The sequence below is a fragment of the Barbatula barbatula genome, assembly GCF_947034865.1.
Source record: "Barbatula barbatula genome assembly, chromosome: 12".
Lineage (NCBI taxonomy): Eukaryota > Metazoa > Chordata > Actinopteri > Cypriniformes > Nemacheilidae > Barbatula > Barbatula barbatula.
Genome location: NC_136775.1, coordinates 14105326 through 14120359, shown reverse-complemented (window position 1 = coordinate 14120359; position 15034 = coordinate 14105326). Strand labels below are relative to the sequence as shown.

General features: G+C 38.1%; 2 protein-coding genes across 3 annotated transcripts in view; one reads left to right on the top strand and one right to left on the bottom strand.

Annotated features, from left to right (window-relative positions):
• Positions 1-29: 29 nt before the first annotated feature.
• ccdc12 (coiled-coil domain containing 12) lies at positions 30-7025 on the bottom strand. The gene is made up of 7 exons (XM_079469032.1): positions 6827-7025; positions 5670-5743; positions 2103-2182; positions 1653-1714; positions 1496-1530; positions 1326-1402; positions 30-643 (listed from the first exon to the last, which is right to left on the bottom strand). Exons 1-7 carry the CDS (start codon positions 6908-6910, stop codon positions 564-566), a joined length of 492 nt encoding a protein of 163 aa, XP_079325158.1. The 5' UTR covers positions 6911-7025; the 3' UTR covers positions 30-563.
• A 1709-nt stretch (positions 7026-8734) lies between these two features.
• Positions 8735-15034, top strand: part of nbeal2 (neurobeachin-like 2) — a 46509-nt gene continuing 40209 nt past the window's right edge. The window contains exon 1 of one of the 2 annotated variants that reach the window (XM_079469313.1): positions 8735-8963. In XM_079469313.1, the coding sequence (XP_079325439.1) occupies positions 8913-8963 (51 nt within the window). In that variant the 5' untranslated portion in view covers positions 8735-8912. The remainder of the gene's footprint in view (positions 8964-15034) is intronic. The other variant, XM_079469312.1, reaches the window with a different exon arrangement.

The following is a 15034-nucleotide window of genomic DNA, read 5'->3' as shown; positions in this document are numbered from 1 at the left end:
TTCAATATTGATCAACCTTGCCCTGAAAACCAAGTTCACCCCAAAATGAAAACTCCTGTTTGGGGGTATGTACTTTTTTCAATTTGTAGTCAACACAATACATGTACTGTTAAGAAAAGTAGTATCTTTCATCTGATGTTCTACAACTTTAGCTGTTTAAAGGCAAGTACCCTTACTCTTGAATTAATGTTTAGTTTAGTGTCCTACAATAAAATGTCTAATTTAATTCATCTACAAATGATAAAGAGAATTAAGAGTTTCTTCACCAACATTCAATCAAAGAATTTCAAGAGTTGTTTCATTATAAGGGATAGGCAGGAATAAGACAAAGTCAATTTAGAAAAAGGTTTTACTTATACACCTCAGATAATAAAAAAAGAGAAAAACTTTATCTTCTCTGTTTAATTCACAAAAGAACATGTAGGCCTAAAGCAAAACCTCCGTTTTCATTCTTTCTGCATCTCATTCTCTCATTCCACTCAAACACACACACACACACACACATCTGTTTATAAGCTCATGTTGTCTGCCGCTATATCTCAAGATCTAGACAATCCGTCAGGTCATTCAGAGTCTCCCTCATCCACGCCAACTGCACCGATTGCTGCCACCAGCCCTTCCTCGCTGCCCTTGAGCCGATCACCTGTCAAATCATACATCAGGTGTAAAGTTCTACAATTGGTCTAGACAAAAGGCCTTTAATTTCATTTACTGAGTAACCCAGAGCCAAATAAATGAGCATTTGTGATTATGTTAATAGCATACATAACAATTTCCTTTTTACATAGTAAAAGTAGTAGTAATTCGTGTTTTTAGCTACTTGAGAATATTATTTAAATTTAGCTGAAATGGGTCAGAAACGGGTTAATTTGAAAACAGATAAAGATAAAGATGCTGTCCCAAATGGCACGTGGGTCAGAAATGGGTTAATTTGAAAACAGATAAAGACGCTGTCCCAAATGGCACGTTTGTGGTCATTGGCCAACATTATATGCCCTCCATGTGCATAATTACAAAGACAGAGAAAAAAAACATTGTGGACCCTACAGTGGACTTCTATGCAACATTACATCACCAAAGTGTGTACTCGGAGGAAGACCATGAGGGCTTTGGGCATTTGGGACATCCACAGAGACATGAACTCCACATGTGACATCATCAAGAGGTTTCAGATCACTGGGGCTTTTGTAACTCGCATAGCAATTAGCCTCACATAAAGCGTTGCCTGAGCTCATTACAAACTGACTTCACAGCTCTAGTTTCAGTAGGTTACCAAAAATACATTAATAAGACCAGTCCAAGTGAGTGCGTCATATCATACTCACGTATAAGTTCAGCAATGGCTTTCTGTGTTCGCCTTTCTAATTTCTCAAGCTTCTTGGCAACGTCTCTCTTCAGATCCCTAATTCAAACACAAAACTGTTACTTAGATTCCTTTTAATGAACTATACAGTAGATAGACCATCATTATTAGCAAAAAAAGTAAAGCCATTACCAGTCTGGTTTTCTGGGAGCAAGATTGGCTAGATCCTGAGGAAACAAATCAAGAAAGAGATTGAATTGTTTTTCTAAAATGAAAGCAAAGTAAACAAACACGCTGTCCATATGACATGATTAAAACTGAGACTTTGGACTAGGGGAAATCCACTGACCACTTCCTCAATAACAGGCTCTGGGTTTGCTGCTTCCAGCTGCTCTTTGACCTTCTCCTCCACTATAGAAATATAAATCCAGAATTAAACAACAGATCACCTGCTATGGCATTATCACTCAACATGACAATAACTCAAAGGTTACATAACCTTTACATAAATGTATTTACATAAATTCAAGGCAGAAAATACAAAATATGATTTAAAGGTGCACTCAGTAGGATTTTGACAATATCATAGGTAATAAAAACGTGTGTAATGTTACACGCATGCCTCAAAGTAAACTATAAGTTAGTGAAACATTACTGAATACACCTTGAAGGGAACAGTACAGGAATTTTATTTTAACGTTAAGACTATGTTGTTACAAGGAATCTTAAATATTACAAAAATTGCATGATGCGTTCACAGAGAAGTAATGAATCTTGTGCCGTTATAAAGTGCTCTTACCTGATGCAGGTTTTGCTTTGGGCACCTGTCTCTCCTTCAGTTCCTCATCCTTCGGGGTGTAATTCCTCAGCTTTAGATCTCTGCAAACATTAATTCATGGGTTCATCAGATTCATCATCATTTTATAATCTGCATATAATTATAATATATTTTCTCAGTTGTATACAGTTTTGACTTTTGCCACCTTTACAACCTATGGTCAGTATACAGTAATGGGGAAAGTATATTTTTTATGTATTGTGAAACAATATTTTACATTAAAAACTGTATAAACTGTATAAACATAAAAATAAATTAATATTGACCACCACTCTTGTAAGTCCGTGAAAAATACTATAAACCGTTTCAGCGGCAATGACACAAACTTAACATCAGGTGTAGACCACCACAAAGAATCAAGTAGTTGTAAAGTTGAGTAGTTTTAAATGCATTTTATTAATTAATCAATTAATATACAATAAAATATTAATATGAATAATATATAAATTAAACATAAATTAAATTGTTATATTATAATCAACCACAGACTGGAAGTTCGGTCCAGCACATGCGTCCGATGCAGCACTAGAATTCCGAAAACGCTCCAATTTCACACCTCCGATATCACAATCACATTTGGACATGCAACTACAGGATTCACCAGAAGGGTGCAGTGCAACAAAACACATTCAGTCTGTCCAATAAGCAGCTGGTGATACGAGTAATGAATCCGACTTGTGGTGGCATCAAGAGAGAACAATCATTCAGCATGTGCACAAAGGTTCCCTTCATCTATGTAGCTAATTAGCATGTAGCACCTGTTCAACGGGCCGTGTCAGGGGAGTGAAGCCTCACAGCTGATAGGGCTAGAAAAACAAGCCCAGTTATGCCAACTCTCCACTGTTAGGTCTATTAACATATTTGCAAGTTATAGCAATGTTGTAGGATCTCTAGAGGAAAAAAGATGGGCATGAAGAAGCTTTGTCTTTAGAATGCATTTTCATCACAGTCCTCACATGAGATGTGTGCCTCTTAGGGCTGGGGCTATAGCCACGTATATCATCGTATCACTACATGAACAGAATCCAAACTATGCAATTAAACGGGCGGGGACCAAAACATTTGTTACTATTAGCTGTTGAACTCTGAGTGACATGAGTCACTCATTTTCAAGGATCTTGGGTGTAGGGTTTTCAGAAGAAAGCGTAATGAAGTGTGGGAACAACATGTCACCGCACACAAAGCCTGCCATCAGTACCTAAAAAGTATTAAATTGCACACCCAACCCTTTCGAGGCCAAGCAGACTAGCTAAAAATATTACAGTCATTGAAGGGTATTGGAAAAACACTCCAACAAGACGCCCAAACAAAGAGTTGGGAACACCTCCTCGTGGTGAGTTTTCCTAAAGAGACTTCCTGACCACCTGCTGGAACAATACAAGACCACTGGCTCTCCTACAGTAAAGCAGCCGAACAATCCAACACTTGTGGAATGTCAACGGCCGTTTGTCAAACTCAAAGCTTCCTCAAGCTTTACGAATAATTCAGCGGCTAAGGGTTTGGGCGAGTTGGCTTGAGCTGTATCCGGTTTTATAATTGAATCATATAAAGAGAGACCAGAATTCCAGTGAAATAAAAAATGTAAATGCTTTATTTTCCATGAAATATTGCAGCGTTCATTGTGAATAGTTTATCAATGTGGGTCATTCTCTTTTAAAACTTGTGTGCCCTCATAATCTTCAGTTAAAATCTGAAAATGCACTTCCGTCCTGTAGTGACTATCCATCTCAAATGATGTATGTTAGACAGCTTGGGCGGAGCATCCGTTTACTCCCCCCTTAAACAGTCAAATCGCAGAGAAAGATGAAACAATCCAACAATTTTTCTCATTCAAAATTCCATTTCACTCCGAAATGTGTAAAAATACGGAAGTAAAGCGATTGCAACTTCGCTTGTTGTTGGAGCCATCGCCGGCCGCCAGGGCACGTAGAAGAGGGAGCGGAGGAGTTCGGGCTGTTTGGCCTTGGCCAGAGCCTGTTACCGTCCACCAAGGAAAGGGGGGGAGCAGGGAATGGAAAACTTCCTGCCGGCTGCCCTAAGCCAAAGAAGCCACCGATAACCGCCAGGAAGCGGAGCGTGCCGTCCCCCCGATGTCCAGCACCACCGAGAGGAAGAGCCCCCGGGCTGAGGACCGAGCGACAGCGTGTCGGGGAACCAGACCCTTTTTTTTTCTTTTCCTCTCTCGTCCCTGTCACTCCCGTCTCAGTTCTCTCGTCGGTGCATACCCCAGGTACTGCCAACGGCGAGACTGGCTCCCAGGTGGTGCCCCCGGCCTGTAAGGGGCGATGGGGGTATGTGGTGAGGAAGGCGGGACCTGTGCCGTGAGGCGGGGCCGGTGGCGTGAGTGATAGTTGGAATCAGCTGTGCGCGCACCGGTCCCGCATATCTTACGGAGGAGATCGGGAGCTTAAAAGGACGATCGGCAGGACTGTTGACGAGAGAGGCCCGGACATTTGTTAAGTTTGTGTTTATGGTTTATGGCTGGCAGTCTACCGTGAGGTGGCTGCCGGTCTTTTTCTTCCGTGTTTACTGTTTGTTTCATTTGATTAAAGTTTGTACAACGTTCGTCGGTTCCCGCCTCCTTCATTCCCTTTTATGGATCTTGTATCACAGTAGTACAGTTAATTCTGACTGCTGCTGACAAAACAACAAATATGGAGTGGTCTGTAAAATTAGAACTATATTGCTGTGAGGGTTTTGGGTTTGGAGGGAAAACGTGGATGGGATTCATTTTGATTAATTCTTCAGATGCATTATCTGCTTTTTATACTAATTTATAAACTTTCCTGTAGCTCAGTGGTAAGAACATGGCGTTAACGATGCCAAGGTCGTGTATTCGATCCCAGAGGATTGCACATACTTAGAAACAAATGTATAGGATAATGCAATGCAAGTCGCTTTGGATAAAAGCATCTACCAAATGCCTAAACGTAAACTAAAACAACAATTGTATCATAGTATTGTGTCCAACTGTTTATTCTCATCCGGTATAGCAGAGTGAAATGTGTAAAAACACGTGTTCAGGGTGGCTTATTGCAAAGTTACCGGTTTGCAATCCAAGCTGCCTCTCAATTTTTATCATACATGCTTGAAGGAGACACACCTTTAAACATTCCATTCCAATTTCATCTCCATTTCAGAAAGAAAATGCAGCTAAAGACCCACAAACATAAAGACCCACAAACATTTCTGAAAGCTAACACAGAACAGATGTTGGGTGGCGATTGTTTCAAAACCTTTGCAACTGTCATTGACAAACAGTTCTTGAGCTCGGGCAGGGCAGCTCAAGGGTTCTGCGAATCTGAAACTAAACAATGGAAAAAAGAGCTTGAGGCCTTAACTCTATTTAACAGCTTTAAATTTAGCTGAGAGTAAGAGAGAACTTTACCTCACAATACTTGTATAAGGAGAGAAGCGCTTTGATATAGTCTGTTCAACTAGGCTCTAAAAACTTGAGCTTAAAATAACCCTGGTTAGTAGTGTTGTAGAGTATGAATACTTTGGATTTTGTGTACGTTTTGGTTTTACCTGTGTCTCTGCTCTTCTTCAGACTCCTCCAGGGCTCTTTTGCTTTCAGGCTCTCCATCCTCAGGTGCCCGGCCCTGTAGTTAAATAACCAATTAAAATGAGCAATGAGACGAAATCACATTATGATCCAAAGTTGTAATCAAGTCAGCCTGAGAAACACTGAGATGAATCAGAGACAATGTGCTTATCTGCTTTATTAAATTTCAACCTTCAGGGATCATGAATCAAATATTAATAGGGTTAAAGAAATGTTACAGGATCAATATAAGATAGGCTACAGAAGATGGGGCATATATTGTATATTTCTATGAAAAAAGCAAAACTATTGCTTAGGTAAAGCCAAGGCACTTATTAGAATTAAGTTTAGATTTTGTGTGCCTCAAATGGACAGTGATGATGAACGTTTCTCTGTCCTGGCGTTTCTTTTTGCTACAGGGACAACTTTTATAAGAAAACGGTTTCAAGTTTTTTTCACATGGAATGCATTTCAGCACTAGTCTGTTCATCCACTGAAGTGAAAATAATGTATGATTCATTTATTCGGCCAAGTACACAATCATTGAAACAGAGTCTCAATATAGGCGGTACCTGAATTAAACCTACGGTAATACTTTACAACAAGGTGCTATTTATTAACAGTAGCAAATGTATTAGCTAACAATGAACCATTTCGTTTTTTTGTATTTATAAATCCCTGTTAATGTTGGTTCAGTTGTTAATTCATGGTACACAAACTAATGTTAAAAGTGACAACGGTTGATTTTAATAACGTATTAGTAAATGTTGAATTTAACATGAACTGACATTGACAAATGCTGTATTAGTCTTTATCATCGGTCGTTCATTTTAGTTCATGCATTAACTGATTGTTAACAAATAACGTTAGCACCTTATTGTAAAGTGTTACGTTACAAGACCTATACACATATTCAAAATAAACCTAAGCGAAAGTATCTGCTATATGTAGGTAAACAGTAAGATCATTAATAATGCACAAATTTCATAAAAGCAACAGTAACCTAAATGAATATCTCCAATGAGTTCGTGTTCATACAATGTTGTGCTTCGGTGTTTTGCTAACATGCTAACTATCAAGTTAGCTGGTTATCTTATATATTTCTCCCTGTGTCTTAGAAAATATTTGTTAGGCAACTCACTTGAAACTGTCGATCTCGTAACGCTTTTAATCGTTCCTTTCTTTTCAAAGCTTGCTCTTGTAAAGAACCGATAGGCTTCTCCATTGTAAAATGAGAGCATGGAGCATAGCGGATCGCGGAATCTGAGATCGATTATGAGGTCTGTTCAGAGGTTAGGATGTAGTGTAGATCACCGAAATCATCTTCCATTCGAAACCTGAACGTATAGAAACTACAAGTCGTTTATAAATAAGTCAAACAGATGGACTAATTAAGGTTGAATTTTAAATAAATGTATGTACTAATACACTAATGTTTATCCTGAGGAGATTATATAGTAAAAATATGAACGGTGAGTACGCATAATGCTAACACTGCAGTTCTAGAGTAGCCTACTAGTGTAGCCTACTAGAGTCTAGTAATAAAGTGATTGTATTTCTATCCATGGACAAACTAGTTCAAAATAAAATGTATTTTATATCTACCACATTTAAGTTCTTAAAATAGAAATAGTAGTAAATATGAAATTACTGAAACTTATTGGAATAGTACAAATAGCCCGCTTTCAAAACAGCCCTAAAACACCCTGTATGTGGCATGTTGTGGAATGTAGGCCATTGCCATGGCAATACAGCTGCCTCTAGGTCCATCCTCTTCCCATTGACCGGTGCTGTCAAAGATGCACAGTGTTGGGAAATGGTCCATAATGACCCCCCCCCCGACAAACGATAACTTCATTTGATACATGAGTAATATGAAATGACAGGGAAAAACTTGTTTATTATGTCTTGTGTATCCATAAGAATGTATTCATTATGTGACAGGTTAACTACGTAACAGCGAAGGTTTGTACAGTAGGCAAAAACAATTGTGTGATTATACAGAGTGACCAGAGCAAGACTCCACTACATGAGACCATTTAGACTAACACCGCCTTATTTCCATCGTGTTTGCATAAGTCCACAAGAGATCCAATGGGCTTTTTCAGATATTGAAGGATTTTGAAAGTAAAATAGCGCTATTTTACTCACAAAATCTTGAGCTGAGCTGGAAGATGCCAGCTGAACGCTGCAGAGCCAGTAAGCAAGAGTGTGTGGGATTTAAAATATGATCATATTTCCATTTCTGAGGAAACAACATATACAACCTTTACCGCTTTAATGATGTCAAATTTTAGAGCACAAAAAGTCTGACGGAAAAGTGCATATCAGGAAATATCTGGGAAAATATGTTTTGTTTGTTTGAATTGGATACCGTGATGATCCTCAGCAGGCTTTTGTTTATTTGTTTATAGTGGTCGTGCTATAAACTCCTCTAAAATACCCAAGTTCATCTCATTTGTTACTTCCCATCAAACTTGTGTCCCACTGCAATGCAAATACAGTAGCCTATAGATCCAGTTGGAAATGTTTCTAGGTGGAACTGAGACACAGAGTGGCAATGCCAAAATGTGTTTTATTTTTACTTTCATGTTTCTTTCTTCAAGTGTGATTACAAAATTACAAAATATCTTATGTCATTGGCAAACACTTGTATTTAAATCAATGCAATCAAATAAATAGGCTACCACTTATGATGAAATTATAATCAACTCGATAGGATGCAATGAAACAGCAAAACTAACATATAAGGAATCCTTGTCAAAACAGCTACAAAGGTTTAAAAAAATGTATATACAGTGTGCATCCATCCATGCTGCTTTGAGGCTGAACTGAACTCCTCCCGATGTGTCTTGGTTTGCTCTATACTGCCACTGTATTCGAGAGGAGGGGAATGGAGCGCGCGCGGAGCTTTACGTGCTCAGACAAGTGCGTTTAACTCCCCTAACATTCTTCCAACAAGAGATGCGCACTCACATCATATCCGCGATCTTTTTACGACACGTTCCTCTCCGCACTCTTATAACTCTTTGCTCGGAATTGCCATTTTGATCCACCCGCCGTCTGAAAGCCATGCAACTTTGGGAGAGCTTGGCAACCAGGTAGTGGACAGCCGTACAGCAACATGCCGTTTCCCTCAAACAGTATTCCCCGGACCTTCGTTTGTTTCCTTCTGGATGTGGTCAAACGGTTTAGTTGACGCTTGAGTGGAGGAAATACGAGGGAGAATGGCTTCCAAAGAGAGGCTGTATGAGCTGTGGATGTTATATTACACTAAGGTGAGTCACTCGCCTGCGATGGCAACCGTACGACACCTGTCGGAGTTTAGGTCGTCTCGATCGGCTGCCACAAAATTGCCTCTTGCGTTTGCCATTATGTCGCATATTACATGCAGTTTATACAGACTAAACAAATCCGTCGTAATTCGTTGTCAGTCTGTTTTAAAGCAGTTTCAGGAAGTGCGTTTCCGATTATTTTGGGAAGGTTGCGCGTGCACGTACACTAAGAAAACAGCAGGCGCTCATTCAATATTTTATCAGTCTGTTGATATTAATGGGATTGGAAAGCGTGCTTACATGATATTTTGGCTCTAGTGCATAAAGCCTTGGTTAATGATTCCGGATCAGTGTTATGTTTACAGCGTTATTCTGCACGCTGGAGGTGCAGAAGGTTTAATGTTTACCTGCATAAGTCTGGTGGTTACTGACACTTCCTGCCCACCTCTGTCATTCATATAATTTTCATATATGACATTATATATAGAGTTTCTTCATTAATCTACATACCGTGTTTTGCAAGATCGTAAGGTTTGTGTATTGGACCCAGTGTTCATAGTGTATAATACATTTGTTTTATGTTTTATTGCTGGAATTCTGTAGATTTGGGTCACTTATAAATACAAAATAGTACTTGCATGCCCCAAAGAGAATACATATGTTTACAACACCCTCTGGTGGTGCACGTGAGAGATTATTAAAAACATTGCAGACGTGAGCAGCCGCGTTTTGCAAATGATCTAAAACTCATCATGACTGCCACTTTGCTGGTCAGCAGCTGAAGTCAGCTGTGATGCCTCACTAGTACACCAAGTGTTCTTTATGAACGGCTGCCATGCCAACCACAACAGCAGGTGCGGGATACAAGAAGCACCAAGGGGTCAACCTAAACATGCACTACTTAAAATTGTAGTATAGAGGGCAGATTGCATTGAATATTAGAGTCATAAATGATGCAGATATGTTTCAATCTGGTCTTGCCTTTGGCACATATTTCTACAGATAGCTTGGACATGTTTGTATGAAGTTGTAATGCAAATCTATGCAAGTTTTGTCATTCCAGTGCAATTTATTTATATGTACATTTGATAGAATCTTAATTGAAGTTAAAAGCCTGTCACGTGTCCTTTTTTTCTCAGTCTTATAATAACTGCTCTTAGGGTTTATTAGATTTTCACTGGATCTTTTTATAGTGTTCATGTGCTTTTTTGTGTTTTTTATATTTGCATTGTTTTTATAATGCTTTACAAATTCAACTTGATGATTTGATAATAGTGATCCACAGCAGACATGCCAAGAAAATAAATTGACTTGTTCCACAAAGTAGAGCAGCAGAACTATGGATCTGCCATTCTTCGTGAATACTGTACGTTGGCACACATTTATAATTCTCTGCCGTAATAAATATCACCATTGTGCCATTTGTTGTGCCATCACTCTGCTGTTTGCGATTTTGCACGCCCATATTGTGAGTTTGTTTTTTCTCGGCATGGTTGACAGCACAATGCATTCCAATGTTTTGAATCTTTTTGGAACACCCATTTTTATACTTCTGTTGGCTGCTGTCTGCTGAGATCTTATCGAACTTAATAAGATTGATTGCTTGTTTTTCCTCTCATCTCATGGGGTTACAGTACACACTGGTATTTCTTTTTTTCTCTAAATGTGTTTAATGTACACCTCACCTGTTGTGCTTGTCATTTGAGTGGGCTTCTGTGCAAACATCATTTTCATTTTTGTATAATTACAGTGTCACATTCTGGTTCCAGGAATTCAATTTTCACAGCTCAAAATGTGAGACAAGTTGCTATAATTAGAATGCATGATGAGTCCACCCAGCATTTGATCTGAACACTTTGTCCCCACAATCGCAGAGGAACAGCTACGTTTAATGTCATGTCATTCCAGTCATCTTGCTGTACTGTAATGGTATGCCAGCCTTTTTTTCGTTTGGCTGCGAGTGCAATGCTGTCAGACCACTTCCTCTTGACTGTGCTGTTCAGAGGACAACACTGATGTGATAAAACCACTTCCTTTCATGGTTGCTACCATTGGTAACCTTCCAGAACAACCTGTTTTTCTGTTGTCAGACTCATGGTTCACAATGTCATCCCAATTCAGTTAAAGCCTTATTGAGGAAGAGGTTTGAAAATATACAGAGCTTGTGTTTGTGTTTTTAAGGGTGTTTGTGTTGTGATTTTTGGTATGTTGAGTGTATGCACTGTAAATTCTCTGAGCACATGTGTAAGGTCATTGCGTTGACTGATTTACAAATCAGCTTGAGTTAAAGGGATATTTCAGATGCAAAATAAATTTTCCCGGTGTTTTACTCAACATCAAGGCATCCTGACTCTATATGACTTTCTTCTTGAAGAATAATGCAGTCAGAGTTATATACCACGTATCATTTGTCTTACAAGCGGTAGAATGGGAGTGAATGGGGGGCAATTTTGTGAAGCTCCAAAAAGCACAACCATCGATCAAAGGACGGCTAGACACGGCTCTGTGGTCTTAACAAAAGCGAAGCGTTTGTTTAAGAGAAAAATAAATGTTGAGAGCACCATTTACTTCAATGTCTAGCTTCCGTTATCCCTGTCGTAAGTTCCGGTGACGAACGCGGCATTTTTCGATTTTATCCAATAGGATATCGTCTCCTTTTTCGTACACAAAATGAGTTGACAACATCACAGGTTTGATTGAACCTTCTGTATGTTGAATAGGTCAATAAAATAACAAACTTTAAAAGAAGAACCACAATTACAAATAAAGAAAGGAAATAACACATATATGTTGACACACGTGTTGGCAGCCAATAGAAATAAATAAACATCAAATCGAGTAATTTTGTAATTGTTTTGTATCACGATATATTGTGATACGACATATTGCTTAATCCCTAATAAATGTAAACATTTACTCATTTTTGTTTCCTTCTAGCGCTCCGATTCTCTTTTTTTTTTTTCAAACTTTCATGTGACGTGCGCATCCATTTCATTTTATGGAAAGTGTTTCCATTGTCACCAACTGTTATCAACTGTGACTTTGTGTCAAACCTGCTGGACCAGTTTAGCTGTTTCCTGAATCACCGTGATAATAAAACAGATTTATATTATTATCAGTAATGTAACATTACAAACATCATACTATTTTCTGTATGATATTTGGTTGCTCCTCACACATGTAGTGTATACCCAAGTAGGTGACTGAGTTGGCAGGTGCGAATGTTTTTACACACAACAAACCTGAATGTTGTTCTGAATAGATCCAGAGTATTGTCACAATAGGACAAGAGTCCTTGTGTAGGCAGTGGTAGAACAACATCACCCACCTGACTTCTTTGAATCGACAGTGTGAAGCTTTGTCATGTACCAGTAGATCAAGTTTTAGGAATCTACATCACGTTCAAGAAAAATAATTGCATACTGGTGCCTTTATTTGACCATAATCTTATATGAATGCTAGCGTTTTGCATGGGAGGGTCTTAAAAGTCTTTTCTTCTTGTGTTTTATCTATACTCTCACATTCCTGAAGGCAATTAAGAACAGCTAAACCCCTTTGTTCATCATTGTGTGGAGCAAACAGTGGGGAGTGTAGAGGTGCCAAGTCAACAACGCCTTTGTGGTGTGTTGTTAAATACCTAAATATTTACTTACTGCTATTCAGCAATGCATTGCCTTTCCACTTAACACTTGTTCACCACTATATTTTCAGAATGGGGGGATTCCTTGATATAAGAGCAAATCATCAATTGTTATAGTACTTTCAAAGTCTGGTTTACCTGTTGGTTGGAAATATGTTATTTTACTCTGACCTTAGCAAGCGATAATGGTATGAGCTGCCCTGAGACATTGCAAATATGGCCGCTCAGTGATTAGACTTTACTAAAGAGGTCATTCTAAAAAAGACGATTTTAACATCAGTAATGATTTTAAATAAAACACACAATTTAATAACAAAAAAAGGATCATAATTAACATAATTGTGTTTTCTTCCTTGAACAAGAAATAGTTTTAACATAGCAATTCTTCTTGACTGCTCCCTCTTTAGTGCATAAGGCGTGGGAAAGTGTGTCCTATTGAGCAATTCAACTGTGCTGAAATAGTGAGATTATAACACCTAGTCCTATTTTATTTTATAACATTTTCTGCTAAATATATCATTATCGTAACACGTCCATCTATGTCATGTGCATGCAAAATTGTCATTTAGACAGTCAAATTTAAATATCGTTAAGCAAAAATAAATGATCTCAAATGATAAAAAAACATTGACAAATTATTTATGTATAATAAAATGAAGAAATATTTGGAACAAAGAATTTTACTACATTTTAACTAGTTCTTACACTCAGATCTTTACATTACGCTTGATTTTGTGTGAAGGAACACATCTGCCAGTATCTTTTAAATGGCTACCAGGTTTACAGATTCCTTTCTAGTTAAAAGTGTTATATTCTCTTGTGGTGTCATTACAGATAAAGGTAATTTTGCACATTTAAAGGTCCAGTGTGTCATTTTTGGGAGGATCTACTGACAGAAATGCAATATAATATACATTCCATAACTGTGTGTTCAGAGGTGTATAAAGACCTCACACATAATGAAGCGTTTTGCTTTTATTATCTTAGAATGAGATATTTAGATACACCTCGTGTCCCCTTGCATGAAATTCGCCATGTTGTTTCTACGGTATCCTCAAATGGAAATACGGGGAAAAATTTCATATAAGAATTGCCCAAAGGGACTTAAATGTTAATGTCTTAATTGTTAATGAAGATGTGACGGTTGCAAGCAAACAATTTCCAAGTAGTATGATTAACATTAAGATATGTGAAGGACACATAGTATCTTTTCTATACGGCTCTGATATTTAGGCAACTTGTTTAAACTGCATTTTCGAGAAAAGCTCCAGATGAAGGGAGAAGTCCAGGCCCCTGCAAAGGATCTCCAGGACTTTCCGAGGCTTCCCCTCGGGGCTATATAACTGTATTTAGCCATATTTGACTCATTTCACAGATTCTGTTATCCGTAAAGTGTCATATTATCAAGATATGTCATCAAGAGACTCTTCAATGGAATTACAGTTTACTCCGTGTTATAGCCTCTGGTGTGCCTTTGCTTTATTGCCTTTTTATAGTCTGTGAGCTAATTCAAGACAAGGCCAATGGCAGTTGGAGGGAAACTCCAACTGCCATTGTTTATATGGATGCTACGCAGTACACGGTGTAATTGAGGAAACTGGTTTAGTGTTTTTCAATTAGGCCTGTCACGGTATCTGATTTTCACTACGCGGTTATCATGACCAAAACAATTCATCTATTGTCAAATCTATTGAAATCTTTTCGTTTGTTTATTTTGTGTTTTGTCTTTTTTTGGGTCAATAAAACACACTCAAAATACATGTAAGGAGTTGGAGAGAGTTTGTTAACCAATGAAATTAGTTGAATCTTTAATTATGAAAAATGAATGTAGATGGACGAGCTTTTGGGGTTTTTGACTTGTGTCCTAAGGGTTTACCAACAGCCGGCATAATTAGCACAAACCCAGAGAAAAACTCTCTTTGTGTCCATCCAGCAGCTGCAGGCGGACGAAACCGCCATGAATCTAAAACAGCATTACTCATCTGTGATTTAGCATCTTCAGAGAACCCAAATACCACTTCTGATTGGAATTTTACAAACTCTACCATAATCCTGTCAGTTTAATTCGCCAGACGTTGAAAGTATCATTTTAACCAATACAATGTTGAAGGTACTTTAAGAGGGTACTGTTACTTTAGAAAAACAACAAACCCTAGGGAAAACCAACCGCAGTTTATCATAGTGAAAGTTTTTGGTGGCGGTTTTCGGCTGATCAATTACCAATTTGTTAAATTACAAATATTATGGTTAAACTATGATTACTATAGTAAGACCGTTGTAAATGTGTGGTTACTATGGTTTTATTATGGTTAATATTCTTAAGTGCAGACACAAATACTATGAAAAGTTTTCAGTTTAAAAGAAATCTGGCCATCCTACCGTTTCAGTTCTGGGATTTGAATACACGATTTTTCATTTCCTATTATTTATAAAA

Coding starts and splice junctions, on each gene's coding strand:
- ccdc12 (XM_079469032.1), bottom strand. CDS start 6,910: ATGGAGAAGCCTATCGGTTCTTTACAAGAGCAAGCTTTGAAAAGAAAG. Junction 5,744..6,826: donor TACGAGATCGACAGTTTCAA/GTGAGTTGCCTA, acceptor ATTTAACTACAG/GGCCGGGCACCTGAGGATGG. Junction 1,715..2,102: donor CAAAGCAAAACCTGCATCAG/GTAAGAGCACTT, acceptor ATATTTCTATAG/TGGAGGAGAAGGTCAAAGAG.